Source organism: Cavia porcellus, unplaced genomic scaffold (assembly GCF_034190915.1).
Source record: "Cavia porcellus strain 051 isolate PalLab524CR breed Dunkin Hartley unplaced genomic scaffold, mCavPor4.1 scaffold_4, whole genome shotgun sequence".
Lineage (NCBI taxonomy): Eukaryota > Metazoa > Chordata > Mammalia > Rodentia > Caviidae > Cavia > Cavia porcellus.
Window position 1 is genome coordinate 120,974,221 of NW_026947487.1, and position 19,663 is coordinate 120,993,883.

The following is a 19,663-nucleotide window of genomic DNA, read 5'->3' on the forward strand; positions in this document are numbered from 1 at the left end:
ATCTGTGTTCTCCAGAGCTTCCAGCTCCTGGGGCACAGGGTCTTCCTGGAGGAGCCTTTGTGGCTTCACAGCAGGAGTCGGCCAGGTGCAGGGCAGGTACAGAGGTTGACAGTAAGCAGCCTACACAGTGAGGTCCCCATTCTTCAGGGCAGCTGGAGCCTGGCAGGAAATGCAGGGCAGAGTGAGATGAAGTAGCTTCTGAAAGCTGCCTTATAGTTGGATGGAGCCTGAAGCCACAGGAGGTTGAAGTATTTACAGAAGGAAAAGGGTATGAGAGGCCATTGCCAGCCACCAGTTGGGGTGTTTTTTGTTCTAGTATCAGTAGGGGAGATGGAGACTGCTCAGATAAGGAGAGATGAGCTTGCTGCTTTAGTTCTCATTTTTTTAATATTTTGCTCTTCACCAATGAAAATATCTTCTTTTATTAGTCTAATGTAAGTGGCAAACTCCGAAAGAAGAAAAAGAAGCAAAGAAACAAAAAAAACAGCACAGCAGAGACCTCGGTATGTGATTATCATCTGTCTAGCTGTGGTGCTTCAGGTGGTACTAGGAGAAGCTGGCTTCTGTTTGGTGTTTGGATCCCTTCCCATTAGAAATAACCAATGATGAGTCTAGGAAACCAAAGGAAGACTTCTTTTTTTTTTTTAACACCGGTACTGGGGATTGAACTCACAACCGCCTGCTTGCAAGGCAGGTGCTTATGCCGCTGAGCTAAATCCCCAGCCTCTAAGACTTCTTAACATTGTTGCCTGTGGTGTGCATCTTGTCCGTGGTAGATGGAGTCTTTTGTTGGCTGTCTAGTTCCGCAGGTCCCACAGTGCTAGGCCACAGTGATCTGGAGGGGGTCCCTCTTTCCAACTGTGCATTGTTGTCCATGTGATGCCCACTTTGCACCTTACTTTGTCCTGTGCTAATGGGCTAGTGAGCAGTTCACATACCACATCTGTCCTCAGACAGACCTTCAACCTAACATCTGTCCTCAGACAGACCTTCATCCTTCATCTGTCCTGGGAAAAGCTGTGGTCTTGCCTCTGTTCAGTAAAGTCTGGGCGCAGCCTGAGAAGGACAGTGTCTTGACTCTGGGATGGTCCATCCTCTTGAGGTCCTTTCAGGAGATTGAGCTTTTCTGCAAATCGTAGCACTTGACTTATGGTCTGCTTGGAAGAAAATGTGATATAGTAGTTCTTTACCAAAATCACTCTTATTACTGGAAGTCAAGTTGTTATGGTGATGAACAGGTGGTTCTGGGCTTTCAGGAGAATGGCCTGGAAGACATTGACCGAATCCTGGAGAGGATCGAGGATGGTAGTGGGCTCAGCCGCCCCGGCCCCGCTCCACCCAGCTCTAGGAAGCACGTCTTACATGTAGAGCACAGGTACAACTCTGCCTACCCTGGGAAGGAAGAACATTTATTGTCTTTTAATCCCAAAATTTAGGAAGCTGAGGCCGGAGGGTCACAACAAGTTTGAGGTCAGTCCAAACTACACAGTAAGATCCTATTTCAAAAAACAAAACAAAACAACAACAACAACAAAAAACAGTGGTTAAGAGCATTATTCAACATTTAGGAAGTAGAAACAAGGAAAAAAAGAAGGAAAATTCACCTATTTCAGAGGACTTTTAGCTTTGCTTTATATGCCTTATAAAATCTCTCTCCTCTCTTTATCTGTGGTACTGTGATTTGGATTCAGAGAGGACTAAGTTAAATCCTCAGTCCTCCCCCACTTTTTTTTTTATCTTTTTGAGACAGGGTCTCGCTGTGCAGTTCAGGCTGGCCTTGAGCTCACTTTGTACCCCAGGCTGGTCTCAAACTTACGGCAATTCTCCTGTCTTAGTACTATTTACTTTTTGTTTTTGAGACAATTGTACTAAATTGCCCAAGCTGACCTTGAATTTGTAATACTCCTGCCTCAGCTTCCATAGTCGCTAGGACAGCAGACATGCACTATTGTATTTGGCTTGGAAATTTTCTTGAACTATGTAAAAGTACCATGTCACCCTTGAATGATTATTAATTTCTTTGTCTGGTAGATGATTAATGAAACCTGATCCCTATGCCAGAGATTGTTGCTTGTTTTAGCAAAAAAAAAAAAAAAAAAAAAAAAAAGGTAAAAAGAAAAAACCCACTGGATCTGTTGAGATTTTGGTCTAGTTTGATGGAGTTCATACCACTGACTCAGCCGTACAAATAAATGGTTTGGATTGGGTATGGTGGCACACATCTATGATTCCAGCATTCAGGAGGCTGTACCAGGATAAGTCAGCCTGACTCTGCAGAGCGAGACCCTGTCTCAAAACACTTTCCCCCACCAAAAAGAAACCAGAGGGTTTTGCACATGAGGGAACCCATCCCCAGCTGCTGTCTTAGTGCTGGGACCTGCTGTGTTCTTTCAATGCACTGAGGACAGGGCCATATATTGGTGGTAGTTTTTTAAAAAGCAGGCCTGGAACTTGCCTTTCATGCCAAATCCAAGCTTTTTCTGCTGTATTCTTCTTTTTTTTTTTTTTTTTTTTTCCAGTACTGGGGATTGAACTCATAACCTTGGTTAAGTCACTGGCCCTTTATGCTGTTTTTTTTTTTTTTTTTTTGTCCTTTTTAAGACGGGGTCTTGCTATGCAGTTCAGGCTAGCCTTGAGCTCACTTTGTAGTCCAGGCTGGTCCCGAACTCGCAACGATCCTCCCATCTCAGCCTCCCAAGGGCTGGGATTACAGGAGTGAGCCCAGCTTCTGCTGTATTCTTATGGCTCTCTAAAATTTCCAGGGTCATCATAGAATTAATTGTTCTTCGTAAAATTTTCTGTTCTCTATAGACACTTGAATCCAGACACCGAACTGAAGAGGTATTTTGGTGCTCGAGCAGTCCTAGGGGAACAGAGGTAAGATCATGCCGTGCTGTATTCTCAATGCTTCATTCCTGTTCAGACTCTGGAGGCCATCAGGAACCCTTAGAGCTGAAGACCTAAACCATAGTGGACAGATGAAAGGCTTAGGATTAAGTCTGTAGTAGTCCAAGGACATGGTGTAGGGTCTCTGAGAGACCTGAAGTGGTTAGGCTCTGCCCCTCACACTGCCTTCTCCAGCATCACATCATGTTTTTAGAAAGGTCTTGTGGCATGTGGTGGTACACAGCTGTAATCCCAACACTCAGGTGGCTGAGACAAGATTGTCATAAATTGGAGGCTATCCTGGGGTACATAGTGAGTTCAAGGCCAGCCCAAGCTACATAGCGAGACCTGTCTTTGCTCTTTTTTTTTAAAAACTTTTTATCGGTACCAGGGATCGAACTCACGACCACCTGCTTGCAAGGCAGGTGCTTATGCCGCTGAGCTAAATCCCCAGCCCAGCGAGACCTGTCTTAATGAAGGGATAAGAAGGTCTTAAAGGATATATTACATTTTGAGTTTCTAGTATTGAAATCTTACCCATTTTTGCTTCCCACTCGGCAGCAACACTAATACCAAGTTGAGTTTTGGTTCACTTCATTACCCTAGTGTGTGGCAGCTGGCCATAGGGATGGGCTACTTCAGTGAAGAAGCACGGAGCCCTCAGGAAGGAAGAGCAGGAGTCCGAATCTGAGCCTTTTATAAGAGGCACAGGCAGTCTCATCTCCAGTGCTCCATCAAAATGTCCAGGCGGTTTTGTCTTTTTAACTACACTTTTTTCTGATTATAGAACTAAATCTTCCTATTTGAAAATTCAAGTAATTTAGAACTTCTTTCTTTGGCCCCACCTCTACTTCCCCAAAGATAACTGTTAAGACCAGGATTTACCCTAATGGCATAAGTGCCTGCCTGGCAAATGCAAGGTCACAAATTTGATCCCCGGTACCAAAAAACAAACAAACAAACAAACAAACAAAAAACCGTTAAAAAGCTTATTGCATCAGGTGTAGTATGGTGACAACATGCCAATAATCTTGGTCATTTGGTAGAATGAGGCAGGAGGATTGCAGGTTCAAGCCCAGTCTGGGCAACTTAGCTATATGCTATTTAAAAAGTTTAGAAAAGGACTCAGGACAAGGGCCCTGTGTTCAGTCCCCATCACCATAAGGAGGAAGACTGCTGCATGGTCCAGGTTTTGCACACATGTCCACACCTTGTCCAGGTGGCCATGAGAGGCTTGTGCTGGTTGCCATAGAGCCTGCTTCTGCACGTCTAAGTCCAGCATTCAGCCCAGACCTCAGACTGTGTCCAGTGCTGGCTGGAGCACTCTGTATCTTTGCCTCACATTTCTGAAACTGCCCAGGAATCTCCCAAGAGATAGAGGTGGCTAGGCCTGGGTCCTTGGGTACTGTAGATGTATAGCCATGCCTATATCTTCTCCTTCCCAGGCCACGGCAGAGACAGCGTGTCTACCCCAAGTGTACATGGCTGACAACCCCTAAGAGTACCTGGCCCCGGTACAGCAAACCAGGTAAGATCTGTAGGTGCCTGAGTCTCTTGGGCTGGCCTTTCCTCTCTGCAAAGCCAGTGTGTAATGTGTGGCATTTTTGAGGGCTTAAGCACACTGGTGCTTGAGGAAAGAAACCTGGAGTCTCTGCACAGATCCCCAGGCACCACTGGTGTTTTCCCTGCTGTTTGAATGGAAGTTTTTCTCCCTTTCTATCATCTATCTTTCTATGATACTGTACCACAGAAGCATCCAGGTTCATTTACAGCACAGACATTTGGTTTCATTGCAATAGAGTAGAGTAGGGTGACATGGGGTGTCATGTTAATGCTTGTTACAGGGACAGCATGGTGTGGAGAAACATGTGTGACCCCTCCATGTGGTTGGATGAGAGCCTCAGGCCTCCACAGCCAGGCAGGAACCCACTATGGGAAGAGGCAGGAGGGTGTGTGACAGTAACTGAAGAGGCCGTGGCCCATGCCCCACCTCTCCTGCTCTCACACCTGGGGGGGTCTAGTAGACTCCACAGATGTTCAGAGGGGACTCATGCTGGAGTCAGGGCCTGTGCTTTTACTGTATCCATGCTGGCATTTTTGTTCCCATTAGGCCCTGTGTAAAACCACCTGTGAACTGTACAGATGGGCTTGTGGCCACGTGTATTGCTAGATTTCCTGTTGCTGCATACAAAATACCTGACACTTAACAATTGAAGGAGAATTTATTTTGGATGACAGCTTCAGAGGGTTCAGTTCATGACTGACTGGTACCAGGGCAGGATCCTCATGGTGGAGGGATGTGATTAAAGGGAAGTGTTCATCTCATGGTGGTTAGAAGCAGACAGTAGAGCCAGAAAGAGAGAGAAAGAGGTAGAGAGAGAAGGAGAGAGAGAAAGAGACAGACAGACTGACTGACTATCTTACAGGCAGGCAGATTGACCTTCCAAAGGCAGTGACCCACCTGTTACAGTCAAGTCTCCTCCAAACAGCATGGTCCACTATGAATGCAGTGGGGATTAACCCTCCAATGAGCATAGCAGCCTCCCAAAGTCCCACCTCAGAACACAGGAGGCTTTGGGACATTTTTAAGCCTAAACTATAATACCACATGTTCCTTGAAGACCTGAGCCCCTAATAGAGTTGTCAAAGGGGCTAAGGTGGGGTTTGAGAACCACTGATAAACTTCATGCTATTCTGGGAGGCAGCTTTTCAGGTTTATCAGAGGAAACTTGGGACATGTTCACACAAAGTCAGACAGAAAGAGTCATGGGTCATAAGCTTTTAGGTAAAGCTTGGTGCTATGTCCACCACACTGCTCCTGTCCCAACTTCATGGCCACCCTGCATGTTTATCCCAACCAACATGATCTGAGCACAGTATTTTCCCCACACAGGGATTGGGATTAGGGTCAGGGTTAGGGGAAGCCAAAGCAGGTAGAGAACTAGCATCTGGTATCAGCTGTTCTGGGAGAGTATCTAGCAGATGTCAGCCTGTAGCCTAGAGACAAGTCAGGCTATCCCTGGGTCACTTGTGTCAGTATGATGGTCCCTGCCAAGGACAATAGGAGTGTGTGTGACTGGAGCTATTTGCTCTTTGATGGTGCTGCCATCTAGCACCCAGCTTGCCGCCTTTGGGCATTTTTACCTCCAGGTCTGTCGATGCGACTGCTGGAATCGAAAAAAGGTCTCTCCTTCTTTGCCTTTGAGCACAGTGAGGATTACCAGCAGGCACAGCATAAGTTCCTGGTAGCTGTGGAGTCTATGGAGCCCAACAACATTGTGGTTCGTGATCCCTGCACTTGGGCAAGAGCGGGTGCAGCAGCCACCCTGTGCTAGGCCCTGGCCTGCATCTGGGGAGGTATTCAAGGGTGGTGGGTCTCCCCAACAGAGAGATACCTGCATGCCGGGCAGATAGACCCTGGCACCAGAGGGGGCCATGTGAATCTTCTGGATGCTGCTGTCTTGGCTCCTCAGGAGCTATGTGCAGTGCCAGTGCTTTTGCCTCTGGTTTAGCTGGCACATTGGAGACAGTACTCAGATTTTCTGCTCCTGGGCAGCTTGGCTTTCTCCTATGTCATTGAGGCCTGGCATCCTCTGCTCTGGGATTCCAAGAGACTGGCTGGCCTCGTCCTCCAAAAACCAAAAGGGCATTATCCTCTGTGCCCTTGTGTCTACTTTGACTCTAGTGATCTTGCAGGAAGGTTTCTGTGGTGTTGGTATTAAACCCAAGGCCTTTTTACTAAGCCACCTCCCCAGATATTTTTATTTTTATTTTGTGACAGGGTCTTATAAAGTCTTTAAGTTAATCAGATTGGACTTGATCTTCTTGAGTCAGCCTCCAGTGTGCTAGGATACCAGGCCTGTGCCTCCATACCCTTAAAGTGTGGAGAGCTCCCACCCTGAAACAGACCAGTAGTCTGGCTGAACAGCAGTCGGAAGGGCAGTATAACCATTGTCCTGGTAACACTTTCTCCCCAGTGCTCAAGGCCTGTGGGGTCTGCCTGCGGCCTCCTCAGAGCTGCTGCCCTCTTTCTGGCAGGTCCTGCTCCAGACAAGCCCCTACCATGTAGACTCACTCCTGCAGCTCAGTGATGCCTGCCGCTTTCAGGATGACCAGGAGATGGCACGAGACCTGACAGGTGAGACAACCCCCTTGGAGGCACTACAGCTCCTGGGCAGAGATGTGGCTTATAAGGTAGTGAAGGGTGCAGCAGGCCTGCCAGGATGTTCCAGCAGAGTGGCTTAGAGGAGATGGAATTCCTCCACTGTGATGTGCAGTCATCTAACGAGTGATTTATTGGTTTTCAGTGTGCTGCAGTTGTATAACCATGACCACAGTCCATCTTAGAGCATTTTCATCTCCCATGAAAGAAGCCTGACCCATTACTTGCCCTACCCTATCCCCTCAGAACCACTAATCTGCCCTCTGTCTCTACAAATCTTTCTATTATGAGAATTTCCTGTCAATGGAATTATGTTGTACACGTACCTCTTTGCATCTGGCTTTTTCCACATACCAGGATGTTTTCATGATCTATGTTGTAGTGTATATCAGACCTTCACCCCTGTTCGTGGGAGAATAATGTCCCACTTGTGGATAAAACATTTTTGTGTATGTATCATGAGACACCTGAGTTGCTTTTGATTGTTGTAAGTAGTGGTGCTGTTAACACGAAGATTAGATGCTGTGTGCAACATAGGTGTAGACCTCTGATCACCAGGACATAGCATCAGTAGTTCAGCAGTATGTCTGCAGGGTTTTCCATCTCAGGCCCACACAGTCTTGTGGCTGCAATGAAATCAGGGTGGCTTTGGGGTCCTGGCAGGTCCTGACTATTTCCCTCCATTTCAGGATCCTAGTTCTATGACTTCCTTCCTTCCAGAACTTGCCTGTTTTTGAGTCATCAGAGGAGGGGGTTGCAGTCACTATGCAGTGGCCTGACACCCTCCTCTGTGTCTCCGTGGCCTGCAGAGAGAGCGCTGTACAGCATGGAGTGTGCATTCCATCCTTTGTTCAGCCTCACTAGTGGGACATGTCGGCTGGATTACCGCAGGCCTGAAAACAGGTTAGTGTGGCTCCCTGGGGCAACTTCTGGGGATGTCTTGTGATAGTAGCACTTGCCTGCCTTTCTCCTGGAAGTGAATTGATGGGAGGGTAGCCACAGTTCACACAAGTTCCCACTGCAGGTCCACCAGTATCAGGTGGCAGGACATGGTCCTTAGGGACAGACCATATCGTGCAGCCCAGGATACTGTGGCACCCCTACCTGTGCAGAGCTGCAGTGCTGGAGTGTGGGTGTGACACCATCAGGGCAAGCTTGGCTCAAGGTTGATCTGTCCAAGTTAGTAGTAAACCCGACAAGCCACCTCCAACAATGGCATGGATCACAATCTTCCCTGCCAGTTTGGGTAAAAGTCTGTGACCAGTCAGCTTTAAGTGTCTCTTCTCAGGTCCCGATTCCTGAGCCAGTAGATTCAGCTTGGCCTGAGCAGTCACACAGACATGATGTCCCTCTTCCCCACACTGCTGCCTTGACCACCCTGTGGCATCAACTGCTGCTCAGGACTGGCCATCTTTGGACCCCTTGTCGGGGATCTGCTTCCTGTTCATGTCTCCCCACTCCTGATCAGTACTATGCTCCTCTGGCCATTTCTGGAATGTGTCCGCCTTGTAGCCATGGCCATTGTCCAGCTGTAGGGCTCAGTTGCCCTGTGTACGAGGCCTGGATTTTCTTCACTGGTTTCCCCTGTTGCTTTTGTCATTTTCAGTTAAACCCTTAGTTCTTTGAAACAAGTTCTAAAAATAAGTCCCTAGGATAACAAAAAGTCATATAACTTTATATGTCCAGCAGTAATGCCACTGACAACATTAAAATTAGAGAATAGCCTGGCCTGGTTGCACACACCTGTAATCCCAGCACTCAGGAGACTGAGGCAGGAGGATCATTGCAAGTTCAAGACCAGCCTTGGCTAGAAAGTGACCTTATGGCCAGTCTTTTTCTTATGGCCAGTCTTTTTTTTTTTTTTTTGTCTTTTTCCTTTTTATCGGTACCGGGGTCGAACTCATGACTGCCTGCTTGCAAGGCAGGCGCTTATGCCGCTGAGCTAAACCTCCAGCCCCTGTGGCCAGCCTTAACTGCATAGCAAGACCCTGTCTCAAAAAGACAAAAAAAAAAAAAAAAAAAAAAAAAAATTAGAGAATAAATTAAAGTCCTAATTGTAATAGGTTTTAGCTGTCCTTCCCTAAATGACAAACAATAAACAAAAAGCAAGAAGCTGTGGTTCCAGATTTGGTTCTCCATATATGAGTGCATTTAGAACTCTGAATATCAAGGGATGTATGCCTCTTCCCTGCAGACATAGGAATGATCACACCTCTCACTGTATCTGGTAGTGTAGGCAAAGCCTATGGGCAGGAGCAACAGCAGGGTTCATGGGTGACTGCACTGCTGCTCTGCTATGGCTCTGACTCACACAGGCTGTCTTGGACCTAGGAGCTTCTACCTGGCCCTCTACAAACAGATGAGCTTCCTGGAGAAACGAGGCTGTCCACGCACTGCACTGGAGTACTGCAAACTCATCCTCAGGTGAGTGTCCACCCAGTACCTGCCTGTCCTTGAGCAGCAGCCCCAGGCCAGGGCCCTCAGCCATGACACTGCACTCTGTTTCCTTTTATGCTTTGCTCATCATGCTATGTCCTGAAGCCTGGAACCAGATGAGGACCCCCTCTGCATGCTGCTGCTTATTGACCACCTGGCCTTGCGGGCCCGGAACTACGAGTACTTGATCCGCCTCTTCCAGGAGTGGGAGGTAGGTGTGAGCTGTAGTCTCTCCCCTGGGGGCACATCTGTCCCTTGCCTTTTGTGGTTCTCTACCTACAATGCCAGCCCAAGTCCCTGAACGCAGGGTGCACATTACTTTTCAGACTCGGCAACTGAGAAAGGTGTACATTGTCTGGCCTGTAGCCCTCCATGGGCACATGTTGAAGAAACATTAGGTGTATTGGGTGGATACAGTGTGCTAAAATTGCTTTCACCCTTCTCTTTATGCAACTTCTAAAAAGTAAATGACATGTGGTGAGCAGCACAGTCCTGCAGCATCCATACTAATAGCCTGTTGCAGGCCCTGGAAGGGGGCAGGAGAAAAGTGATAAGCCTTTACTTTCTCTATTTCTGTGCTTGAATTTTTTACAGAATTCCTTTGATGTATAATGGAGAATAGGTATATCATCTTAAATTATGTAACAGTTGGCACAGTCGTCCAAGGAGTCTCACCTCTAAGCATCTAGTTTACAGAAATTCTGGAGCTCATGAAAACATAGCTGCAAGAAACCCAGAGAGTCCCCTGTCTCAGAAAAACCAATGAAAACAAAAGCAAAACCAAGAAATGTGCCCTTGAGAGGGGCCATGGACCAGTAGGTCTGCTTATCTTGAAGAACTCAACCACCTTCAGACTTTACATATTATGTTTTCATGACCTTGTTGCCCAAACTTTGTTTTTTCTTCCCTTGTAGGCGCATCGGAACCTGTCCCAGCTCCCAAATTTTGCCTTCTCTGTGTCATTAGCATATTTTTTGCTGAGTCAACAGACAGACCTCCCCCAGCAGGAGCTTAGCTCCACAAGGGAAAAGGCCTCCACCCTCATCCAGCAGGCTCTCATCATGTTCCCTGGAGGTGGGTGCGGTTCCTGCAAAGTACACTCCCAGGGCCTCCTCCACTTGTAGAAAGCTTCACTTTCTTTTTTTTTTTTTTTTTTTTTTTTTTTTTGTCTTTTTCATTTTTATCGGTACCGGGGATCGAACTCACGACCGCCTGCTTGCAAGGCAGGTGCTTATGCCGCTGAGCTAAACCCCTAGCCCCAGAAAGCTTCACTTTCTAACCAGCTAGAGAGCCAGCCCCACCTCTACCAGCCTTCTGTATGCCTGGCCGAGTGTGAAGGGTGGGGTGGGCTCACAGCAACCTGAGCCTCTGTCTACTGGGGCAGAGGTGAGAGAATCAGCCTGTCCTCCATGGGTGTGGAGGTGATTGTGCACAATGGTGTTTGCATGCCAGGTTCCTGCTGTTCTATAGGAAAGGCCTGGAGTCAGCACCTTCCTGCTAACCCAGCCCAGGGAAGCTTACTTCGCACATTTGGATTCACTCTCAATCCAGGCAGAATGGTGCTCCCACGGGACCTCATCAGGTTTAGCCCAGAACAGGGCATGCTGACAGACCCAAAAGGGCCTTCTTGTGGCCCAGGGAGAGATGCAGCAGGGGCAGCCTTGCCAACACGGACCTGATGTATTGGGCCTAATGGCTCACAAGTGGCAAGGCACTGGAAAGGCTGGGATGTCCCAGCAGCTCCATTACAAATTCCCAGAATGCAAACTGTCTAGGGGGCATGGGCCATGGCTCTGACCTAGGGGGGTGGATTGCCTGAGTTACTGTCAGTTAATGATGTCATTTACTGATCCAAGGCTCCCACATGTCAGTTACTGATCCAAGGCTCTCAGAAGTGCCTTTTGCAGCACAGGCAGCCCCTTAACCTACCAATCTGTCAGGAGTCCAGTGTCCATCACAAGCACGTTCAGCACAGGCACAGGGGTGTTGGGTGCATACTATCCCTCTCAGAGGCAGGTAAGACCCCTCCAGACTCAGAGGCACTCGACTGAGTATGACAAGATCTCGCCACAGAGCTGGCCCTCAGCAGCAGTATGCAGAGCACTGGCATATTCTTCACTTCACAGCACTACACTCTGTCCCTGTCATCTGCCTGAGACTGGGTGCAGGTATACCCTGCTCACTGGGCACAATGTGCCTTTGCTTCCTGTGTAGTTCTCATGCCCTTGCTGGAGTACTGCAGTGTGAGGCCTGATGCTGCTGTCTCAGGTCACCGATTCTTTGGCCCTGATGCTGAAATAAGGTAAGGGTTGGAAGATGCCCGGGTATCTTCCTGTGAGTCCTTGTCCTCAGAGGCAGAGAGGGGCCGGCCTGGGGGTAGAGGGCCACCGTGCTCCCATGACTTCAAAGTTGAGGCAACCATGGGGCCATCACTCCTGTCCTTGCCCCCATCATGGTGACCTGGAAGAAGTCACTGAGGAGAGTTCCTCAAGTCCAAGAGAATGTGCTGATGAAGCAAGTGAGTACCCAACCTAAAGAATTAAGTGTTGTGGAAATATCATCTGATGAGCGTGGTGGGCACAGGTCCCGAGTGGGTGCCTGCCTGAGATGGAAACAGGGATTGGTGAGCTCATATAACCTTCATATTTGTTTTAAAAAATGAAGAAGTTGAGTGCTGTGGTGTATGCCTCTCATCCTACTACTTTGGGAGGCTGCAGCAAGACGATTACAAGCTTAAGCCCAGCCTGGGCAACTTAGCTACTTAGCAAGATTGTCTCAGAAATAAAAAGGGCTGGGAATGTAACTCAGTGCAAAGGCCCTAGATTCAATCCCAGTACCATAAAGACAGAAAACAATACCACAGGGTCACAGGAGCGGACTGTTGTGTCCCACACTGCTGGAGATCCTATGTCTTTCGGTCTACCCTCCCCTAGACACCCCCTTGCCTACCAGGCCCACTCTCCCCCAGCCAGCCACCTGCTCTGAGCCAGCTGGTGAGCCTGTACCTTGGGAGATCGCACTTTCTGTGGAAAGAACCTGCCACCATAAACTGGCTGGAGGAGAACGTCCGTGTGGTTCTGCAGGCCGTGGACGCAGGAGACCCTGCTGTGGAGGCCTGTGAGGGCAGGTGAGCTGGTCTGGGCAGTTGGTGTGGCCTGACAGGTATGCATGGGACCAGACATCTCTGCCCTCTCCTGGGAACCCTCACAGTGAGGGAGCTGGCAGGGTTATTCCCAGAGGCCTCCACACAAACTAGAAACATGGGACTTGGCCACCATGTGTTCAACTTCATCCTGGATTGTGCTTTGTTCCACATTTGCTGTGGTGATTGCCAGTCTTGCCCACTCTGGCAAGAGAGCAGGGACTCACAAGTGACTGTGATCTGCTGGCTTTTCCTTTTCCACTAGTTGGGGGTGGCTCACTATGTGACTGGCTGCAATGGAGAGTTGCTCCTTGCCTACTTTAGCTGGGCCTGTGGCTCCCATCAGCACTGTGGCTCTGGGAGCCTGAATCCTGTGGCATTTGCAGAGACAGGAAGGTGCGTGCCTCCAGTGCTTGCCACTATGTGGACACTGTCCCCATGCCCCACACTGGACTGGCTATTGCTCATGGTCAGGAACACAGTTTGTATCCTATGCTACATTGCTGGATTGACGTCATTAGGAAGCAAGCACTGTGCAGTAGCAGAGTGACAAACATAACCGGAGCCTTTTTGTGGACAAAACCACATCAGCTACATGAGCTAGTGTCCTGTTTTCTGGACAAGAGTTGAGTGCCAAGTCATATAGCTGGTACCTTTGTCCACAGCCTGCTCTTGCTACAAAACCAGAGGCCCATCATGCAGTCTCTGTCTGGGGTGAGGGTGGGAGACAGGCATTGTGGACTCTTTCACAGGCATAGGCAAGGGCCTTAGTGTTTGGCAGGAGGCTAGGGCTGCCAGCTCAGGTGCTGCTCTGTGTTCACACCAACCTTAGGCGGAAGATGCTATACCAGCGTGCACCCAGGAACATCCACCGCCATGTGATCCTTTCTGAGATCAAAGAGGCTGTGGCTGCGTTGCCCCCGGTAAGGGCGGGCTGAGAGGGACTGTGGGCAGTCTTAAGGGTTTCTTGGTGGATGTAGAGACCAGTCACAGGCTCAGAGTACAGCTCTATTGCCTGGACCTGTATTCCATTGCTGTGGCCGTAGGCTCAAGCTGCTGTGGTCTGGAAGCCCATTGGAGGAGCACAGGTTAAGGCAGCCATGATGGCCAGGTCTTTTGAGGGCCTGGGCCAAGCCCCTGAGTGGCTCTGCTGGGCCATTCTGGTTAGCAGAAGGACTTCTGAGGGCTGGGACGGGAGCACCCAGGGCTTGAGTCTCCAGCAGATGGTCGCAGGCTCCTTTCACCCCATGTATAAATACTAAGCTGAGTGAGAGATTGAGCCTGTGGCCACCTGAGAGGCTCCACACCTCTATAGCTTCCTCTCTGTCAGGTTCTTTCCATCTCCCAGACCCATCGGTCCAAGGGAGACATGGCTGCTGGAGGAGGCAGAGGCTCCCAGCCACACTCCAGCCTCTACTTTTGTCCCTTTCCCAAGGAGGTGACCACGCAGTCTGTGATGGGGTTTGACCCTCTGCCTCCCCTGGACACCATCTACTCCTACATTCGACCCGAGAGGTACCTGCCCCTGCTTTGCCCCGCGCTTGTGCAGACCCAGAAGGCAAGAGATTCATACAGGCCCAAAGTCTGCCCACTGTGGTGGGAGGTGTGTGGGGTATGATCTGGGGACAAAGCACTGCCATGCTGTGCCCATCTGATAGCAGCACTGCTCTGGTGGGTTTTAGCTGGTGCTAAAAATAGAGTGGGCAACACACTATTCTGCCCTCGTGGAGTGCTCTGTGATGTGGAAAACATGTTAATTATAGAACCTAGAAATTAGCATATAATCAAAACTGCACAGCTAGCCCTGTGATACACACCCATCATCCCAGCACACTGGGAGGCTGCAGCAGGAGGATTGTACGTTACAACTCAATGAATAAGTCAGGAAGACCCTGTCTCAAAATTTAAACTTTTAGAAAGGGCTAGGGATGTAGCTCAGTGCAAAGTCCCTGGGTTCAATCCTAGTACCACAAAACTGAATGAAATCTGTGGTAAGATCTGCTAGGTCAAGGTGCATAGTGTAGAAAGAAAAAAACAGTCTCTGACTGGATGAGGGCAGAGCATAGTCTGAGGGCTGCTGGGAGGTGGGCCAGGACAGTCAGGCAGTGGGATGAAGGGAGGGGACCCACTGGAGCTCTGGTCCTGGGCTACCTGCAGCTTCAGAATTCTGGGTCACAGAAACCTGTTTTGCCTCCCTTCTGCCTTGGACCCTCAGCTACAATAAACCTCAGTCCCTGGCAGATTCTCCATGAAAGAGAGTACATGTCTCGACACAGGTTATAATGGTATCCTTTTCTTCCCACCAAGTTCTGTTACAGAGCTTGGACTTCATGTTCATGGGGAAACTAGTCCCTTTGGATTCTTCAATAGATTAAAGTGAAAATGGTTTATGTCAGTGGGGATCAGAAACATATCTAAGACCTAGGGCCACTGAGCTCGTTGGCTCTGGTTCTGTCCTAGAGGCAAAGCTGGGCTATAGGCCATGTGTCCCCAGCAGTGGCCTCCATGTAACCTGCTGCCCCTGTGACATGGCTGTTCCCTCCAGTTGTTTAATTTTTTTTTTTTTTTTTGAGACAGGGTTTTGCTCTGTAGTTCAAGCTGGCTTAAATTTACTGTGTAACTGTGTAGCCCAGGCAGGCCTCAAACTCATGGCAATCTTCCTACCTCAGCCTTCTGAATACTGGGATTATAGGCATGTGCTGCCACACCCAGCTCCCTGTAGTGTTTAAGGGAGAAAGAAATGGAGGCCATGGCCACAGAGGCCCAGCTGAGGTCACCTCTGGTTTCTCTCCTTGTGGCTCCATAAACTCCATCCTTTCCTCCTTGGTTGTCCTTCGGAGGTCCACAGCCCTACCCCATGCTGATCATCCCCACCCCAGATCCTGATCTCCACGGGGGAGCCCAATGTCTCAGCGGCTGCCTGGGACTGCTTCCAGTGGCAGGTGGGAGGATGACAAGGGCCCTGTGAGCCCTTGGCTCACAGGGGAACCCCTTCAGGTTCCTCTTGTGACTTCTTGACTTCATCTCACAGGCTAAGTCCCGTCAGCCATGGAAACACAGTTGCCCTCTTCTTCCGGTCATTATTGCCAAACTACGCTATGGAGGTATGTTGGCTACGTCCTGGCCAGAGGCTGCATGACACCATCCAGTAGGAAGTGGAGCCTCCTGTCCATCAGCCGAGGCACTCTGGGGCTGGCGGGGTTAAGTGTTTTCTTCCTTCCTGCTGGGGCCAAAGCCTCCGGGCCCAATTTGGCTAAGACCTGTCTTCCTGCTGCAGGGGGAAAGGCCAGAGGAAGGAGTGGCTGGGGGTCTGAACCAGGGCTTGAACCGGCTTATGCTGGCTGTGCGTGACATGATGGCCAACTTCCACTTCAACGACATGGAGATGCCACGCGAGGAAAACCCCGAGGGAGAAGGCGACTGGGACTGACACTGTACAATTATGTTCCTGATTTCTGTTCTGTTTGGGGGCGAACAGTTCCCTGAAGTAGAGATACTGAATGTACGGTTGCCCCACGTCTTCTGTTTCCCTATAAATGTCAGTGGTTATGCCCTCCTGTGGGTGAGCTCTTTTTCCAGCTGGCGGGTTCCACATCAGCATCCATCTCTGCTGGAGCAGGCCCCGTGGGGGCCATACAGGCTACACTGTGTAACCCCAACTCTCAGAACAACATGGGTGAACCAGCAAGGCTGCCCTGGGTCCCCAGCATGAGTCCCTGTGGAGTGTCAAGTCCCCGTGAGCCGCTGGAGGCTGTAGGGGCTCAGAGCTTATGTCAAGCAGAGGTGCTTCCCAAGCATTAGGAATGTGGTGTCCAGAGCTTCAGCTGCTGTCTGTAACCAGAAGGCAATGAACTCTACAGTGAAGAGCCAGTGTTCTAAGGACAGTGATGCACCCAGGCCCTGGAAACACTGCTCATCTGCAGGCCTATTCCTAAAGGACTGTGAAGTCAGCAATGCTAGAGCAGGCTGCTTGGGCAGAGGCAGTTTTGTGCAAAAAGTGATAAGTGAAAGCAGCCAGGTTATTGTTATCCTAGTCACTGCAAGGCTTGGCCTGCTAGGCCCAGGGCTACAGTGAGTCCTGGCTCTTCCTGGTGCCCTCAGCCTCAAGGGAGGCTCTGCTGCTCCACTGTGCCCTTTCCCATGAGTCAATGTGGTGGGCACAAGGACAGGGGGCCACTCCAGCCTTCTTAGGAGGAGAGGAGGTTGGGCTTTGTGGCTGCATGGGATCACTGGGGCCTTCAATAAGGGAAGCAAAGCCAGGGGCCAGCCAGCCAGGGTTTGCTGCCCAGGCAGGGACCCCCACCTGGCACAGGTCCAGAGCACAGTCACCAGGACAGCTCCCTTACAGCAGTGTATTGGGTGCCACAGACCGAGGAAGGGGCATATGCCCTTAGGAGGTGGTGGCCTGTGTACATTTTGTCTCCAGGGACAATATGAATAAATTCAATTTCCTGTCAGCCCCAGGAGAACCGGTTCATCTGATCACATGATTTGGACTGATTTGCCACCTCCCGATTCCTCTTGACCGTAGCAAATCAAAATACGGACTTTTCCCAGCTTCTTACCAGGAAGCCCCCACAGATGCACCCAGTGTGAAGCACACTGGGGTCTGAGGCAGGGTTGCTCCATCCTGATGTGATAGCTAGCCTGCAGGGAAAAGGATGTGGTTGCCCAGCCCAAGGCCTCGGTGCTCGTGCCTTTTGAAGTCGACTGGGGAGGGGCTGGGTGAACCACAGCCATCTCAAAGGCCTCATTGATGGAGCTAGTGCTGATCCCTGCAGTGTGAGGGCAGCAGCCCTAGGGGCAGGTGGTCTGCGGGTACAGGTGCCTCTCCTGCTGCGGTGGCCCTGCCTCCTTGTCACACTAGCCCTTTGTTCTCCTGGGCAGCTCCTCTCTGGAGCATGGTGAGGGCAGACTGGGGAAGGGGATATGCAGCTCTGGGCTCTGTGCTGGTCTTGATCTTCCTCCCAGTGAGTTGCGTGAGGGCAAGGAAAGGCTCCTACACTCACATGGATGAGGGAGAGGGAGACTGGGACTGACACTGTACAATTATGTTGACCAAGTCTGCTAAGATGAAGAGAACCCTCATGCCACACAGTTCCATGGCCAGTTGTTACCTGGCAGCACGTGTGACCAGAGGAGGGCCCCAAATCCATCCAGCAGCAGTGGTCTGAAGCCATGCAGAGCCGACTGTGGCCTGTCCATTCAGTGAACACTGATCACCAACAGGCTGGGAAGTGGGCTTTAGGTCAACTGCAGCAGCAGACATGAGCTCAGTGTGAGCAAATTACAGCTGGAAGGTTCTACTTGGGTGACATCCGTGAGAGGCAAGCTGAGCGGGAAGCCTCAGAAGCCAGGATGCTGCCCTCAGCCTGGGATCTGTGCTCTGAGCTGTGTTGATGAGGGCATCTGTCTGCAGATCCCTCATTTGTGCAATTGGATGTCTGTTGCACTTCACTGTGCTTTATAAAGTGGAAACGGAAAGCTTTGCAAGTCGCAGTGCAGAAGCAGGCAACGACAGTTTTTCTTAGTGGCAGCTTGCTGCTCATGGTCTTGTGTGGGGTTGTGGCATGGATGGTCAGGGTATCTATCGTAGAGCCAGAGACTGGCTGGCACTTGGGTGGGGAAGAGAGAGATCTGTTTTTTGTTTCTTTGGGGGAGGGAATGGTACTGGGATTAAACTTAGAGCATTCACACTGAGCTATGGCCTCAGCCCTTTTCCTAAATTCTGGAACAGATTTCACAATCACTAAATTGTCCCAGTTGGGCTAGAACTTGCAGTCCTCTTGCCTCAGCCTACCAGAGTGCTGGGATTAAAGGTATGTGGCATCATGCCTGACTTAGAATGAATTTTAACATCAGTATCACAAATACAAGTTTCCCTTAAGCCTGGTTATGTGTCTCTGCTTCGATTTACTCACCTGTGTATGAGAGGCACCTCCCTTCCATCAGGAAGATGCTTGCCATCAACACAGACATCTCCCGTGAGAAAGTATGGGGCTGCCTCTCCCTACTGCTGACTGCTAACCGCAGGGGTGGCGGCAAGAGGTCTGCCTGCTGCATTCCTGGCTCCCGGGCCTGGATGTTTTCCCTCCACAGGAAATGGGGGCATGGCTGGGAAGGGGCGGGCAGCTGCACCGTGGTGCCCCGTGATAAACAGCACAATGGGACTGAAGGGTACTGCTGGACGTCACCAGGATGCCCTCTGGCCATCGGCTCCCAGGAAGTAGCAGCACCCCTCTCAGCAGCACTGTGGGAAGGGCTCGCTGCCTGTCTCTGGTGGGGCTGGGCAGCAGAGACTCTGCAGGGTGACACCAGGGCACAGCCTCTCCAGATTCCACCCATATTACCCTGGCTGGAAGTGGATGGGGTCACCTACTAACCTTGAGCCTGTACAAATACCCAGCTGGGGCTGGGCCGGCCTAGGGGAGCAGTGGGGAGAAAAGGGACCCGGGACCCCAGTGGGGAGGGGCTAACTGGAGAAAGGTCAGATCGTGAGTTCATGGGCAGGTGCTGGGGAGGTTGTCATTCTGCAGAGCTTCGGATATGAAAAGCAGATGCCAGCCTGGGCCCAGGAGTCTGGACCTCAAAGGGTACTGCCCACACCCCCTGAAATAGGCGGGAGGGCTGAGGACATGGACAGCACCCCCACACATACACATCCCACACATGCCCATCATGTGGTCACCCACAGGAGGAGGAGCTCAGGAACAACTTTAAAAAGGCTCCATTCTTCCTGGACTGTCAGCCTAGCCCTGGCCCAGGGACACAGGTGACAAGGCTCAGAAATGTCTGCTCCTGGCAAAGCTCAGGAGCCTGGCTAGGGAGTGTCGGATCTGTCTGGGCTATGTCCAGGCCAACCCTTGTCCATCATGCAGAGGGTGAGTGACGGCCACTCTTGGGACCCCTGGATGGATGGAGGCTGGTGTGCAGGCCTGGAGCTGGGGACAGGTACCTGGCCATTCCTCTGCTCAACATCAGCTTTTCTCTCAGAGCAGCCTTAGTTTCCGCCACAGATGGTGAGCCCTCAGCCAGCC

The 19,663-nt window shown here is 50.4% G+C and overlaps 1 protein-coding gene across 3 annotated transcripts in view; it reads left to right on the top strand.

The window, feature by feature from the left end:
- Positions 1-16,183, top strand: part of Tcf25 (transcription factor 25) — a 29,011-nt gene extending 12,828 nt beyond the window's left edge. Inside the window, exons 3-18 of one of the 3 annotated variants that reach the window (XM_063247886.1) lie at positions 429-503; positions 1,239-1,375; positions 2,812-2,877; positions 4,332-4,414; positions 6,037-6,167; positions 6,925-7,024; positions 7,858-7,951; positions 9,380-9,472; positions 9,590-9,695; positions 10,399-10,558; positions 11,699-11,786; positions 12,453-12,611; positions 13,459-13,549; positions 14,062-14,184; positions 15,658-15,730; positions 15,904-16,183. In XM_063247886.1, the coding sequence (XP_063103956.1) occupies positions 429-503; positions 1,239-1,375; positions 2,812-2,877; positions 4,332-4,414; positions 6,037-6,167; positions 6,925-7,024; positions 7,858-7,951; positions 9,380-9,472; positions 9,590-9,695; positions 10,399-10,558; positions 11,699-11,786; positions 12,453-12,611; positions 13,459-13,549; positions 14,062-14,184; positions 15,658-15,730; positions 15,904-15,977 (1,653 nt within the window). In that variant the 3' untranslated portion in view covers positions 15,978-16,183. The remainder of the gene's footprint in view (positions 1-428; positions 504-1,238; positions 1,376-2,811; positions 2,878-4,331; positions 4,415-6,036; positions 6,168-6,924; positions 7,025-7,857; positions 7,952-9,379; positions 9,473-9,589; positions 9,696-10,398; positions 10,559-11,698; positions 11,787-12,452; positions 12,612-13,458; positions 13,550-14,061; positions 14,185-15,657; positions 15,731-15,903) is intronic. The other 2 variants (XM_063247885.1, XM_003461196.5) reach the window with 2 other exon arrangements.
- The last annotated feature ends 3,480 nt before the right edge of the window (positions 16,184-19,663 follow it).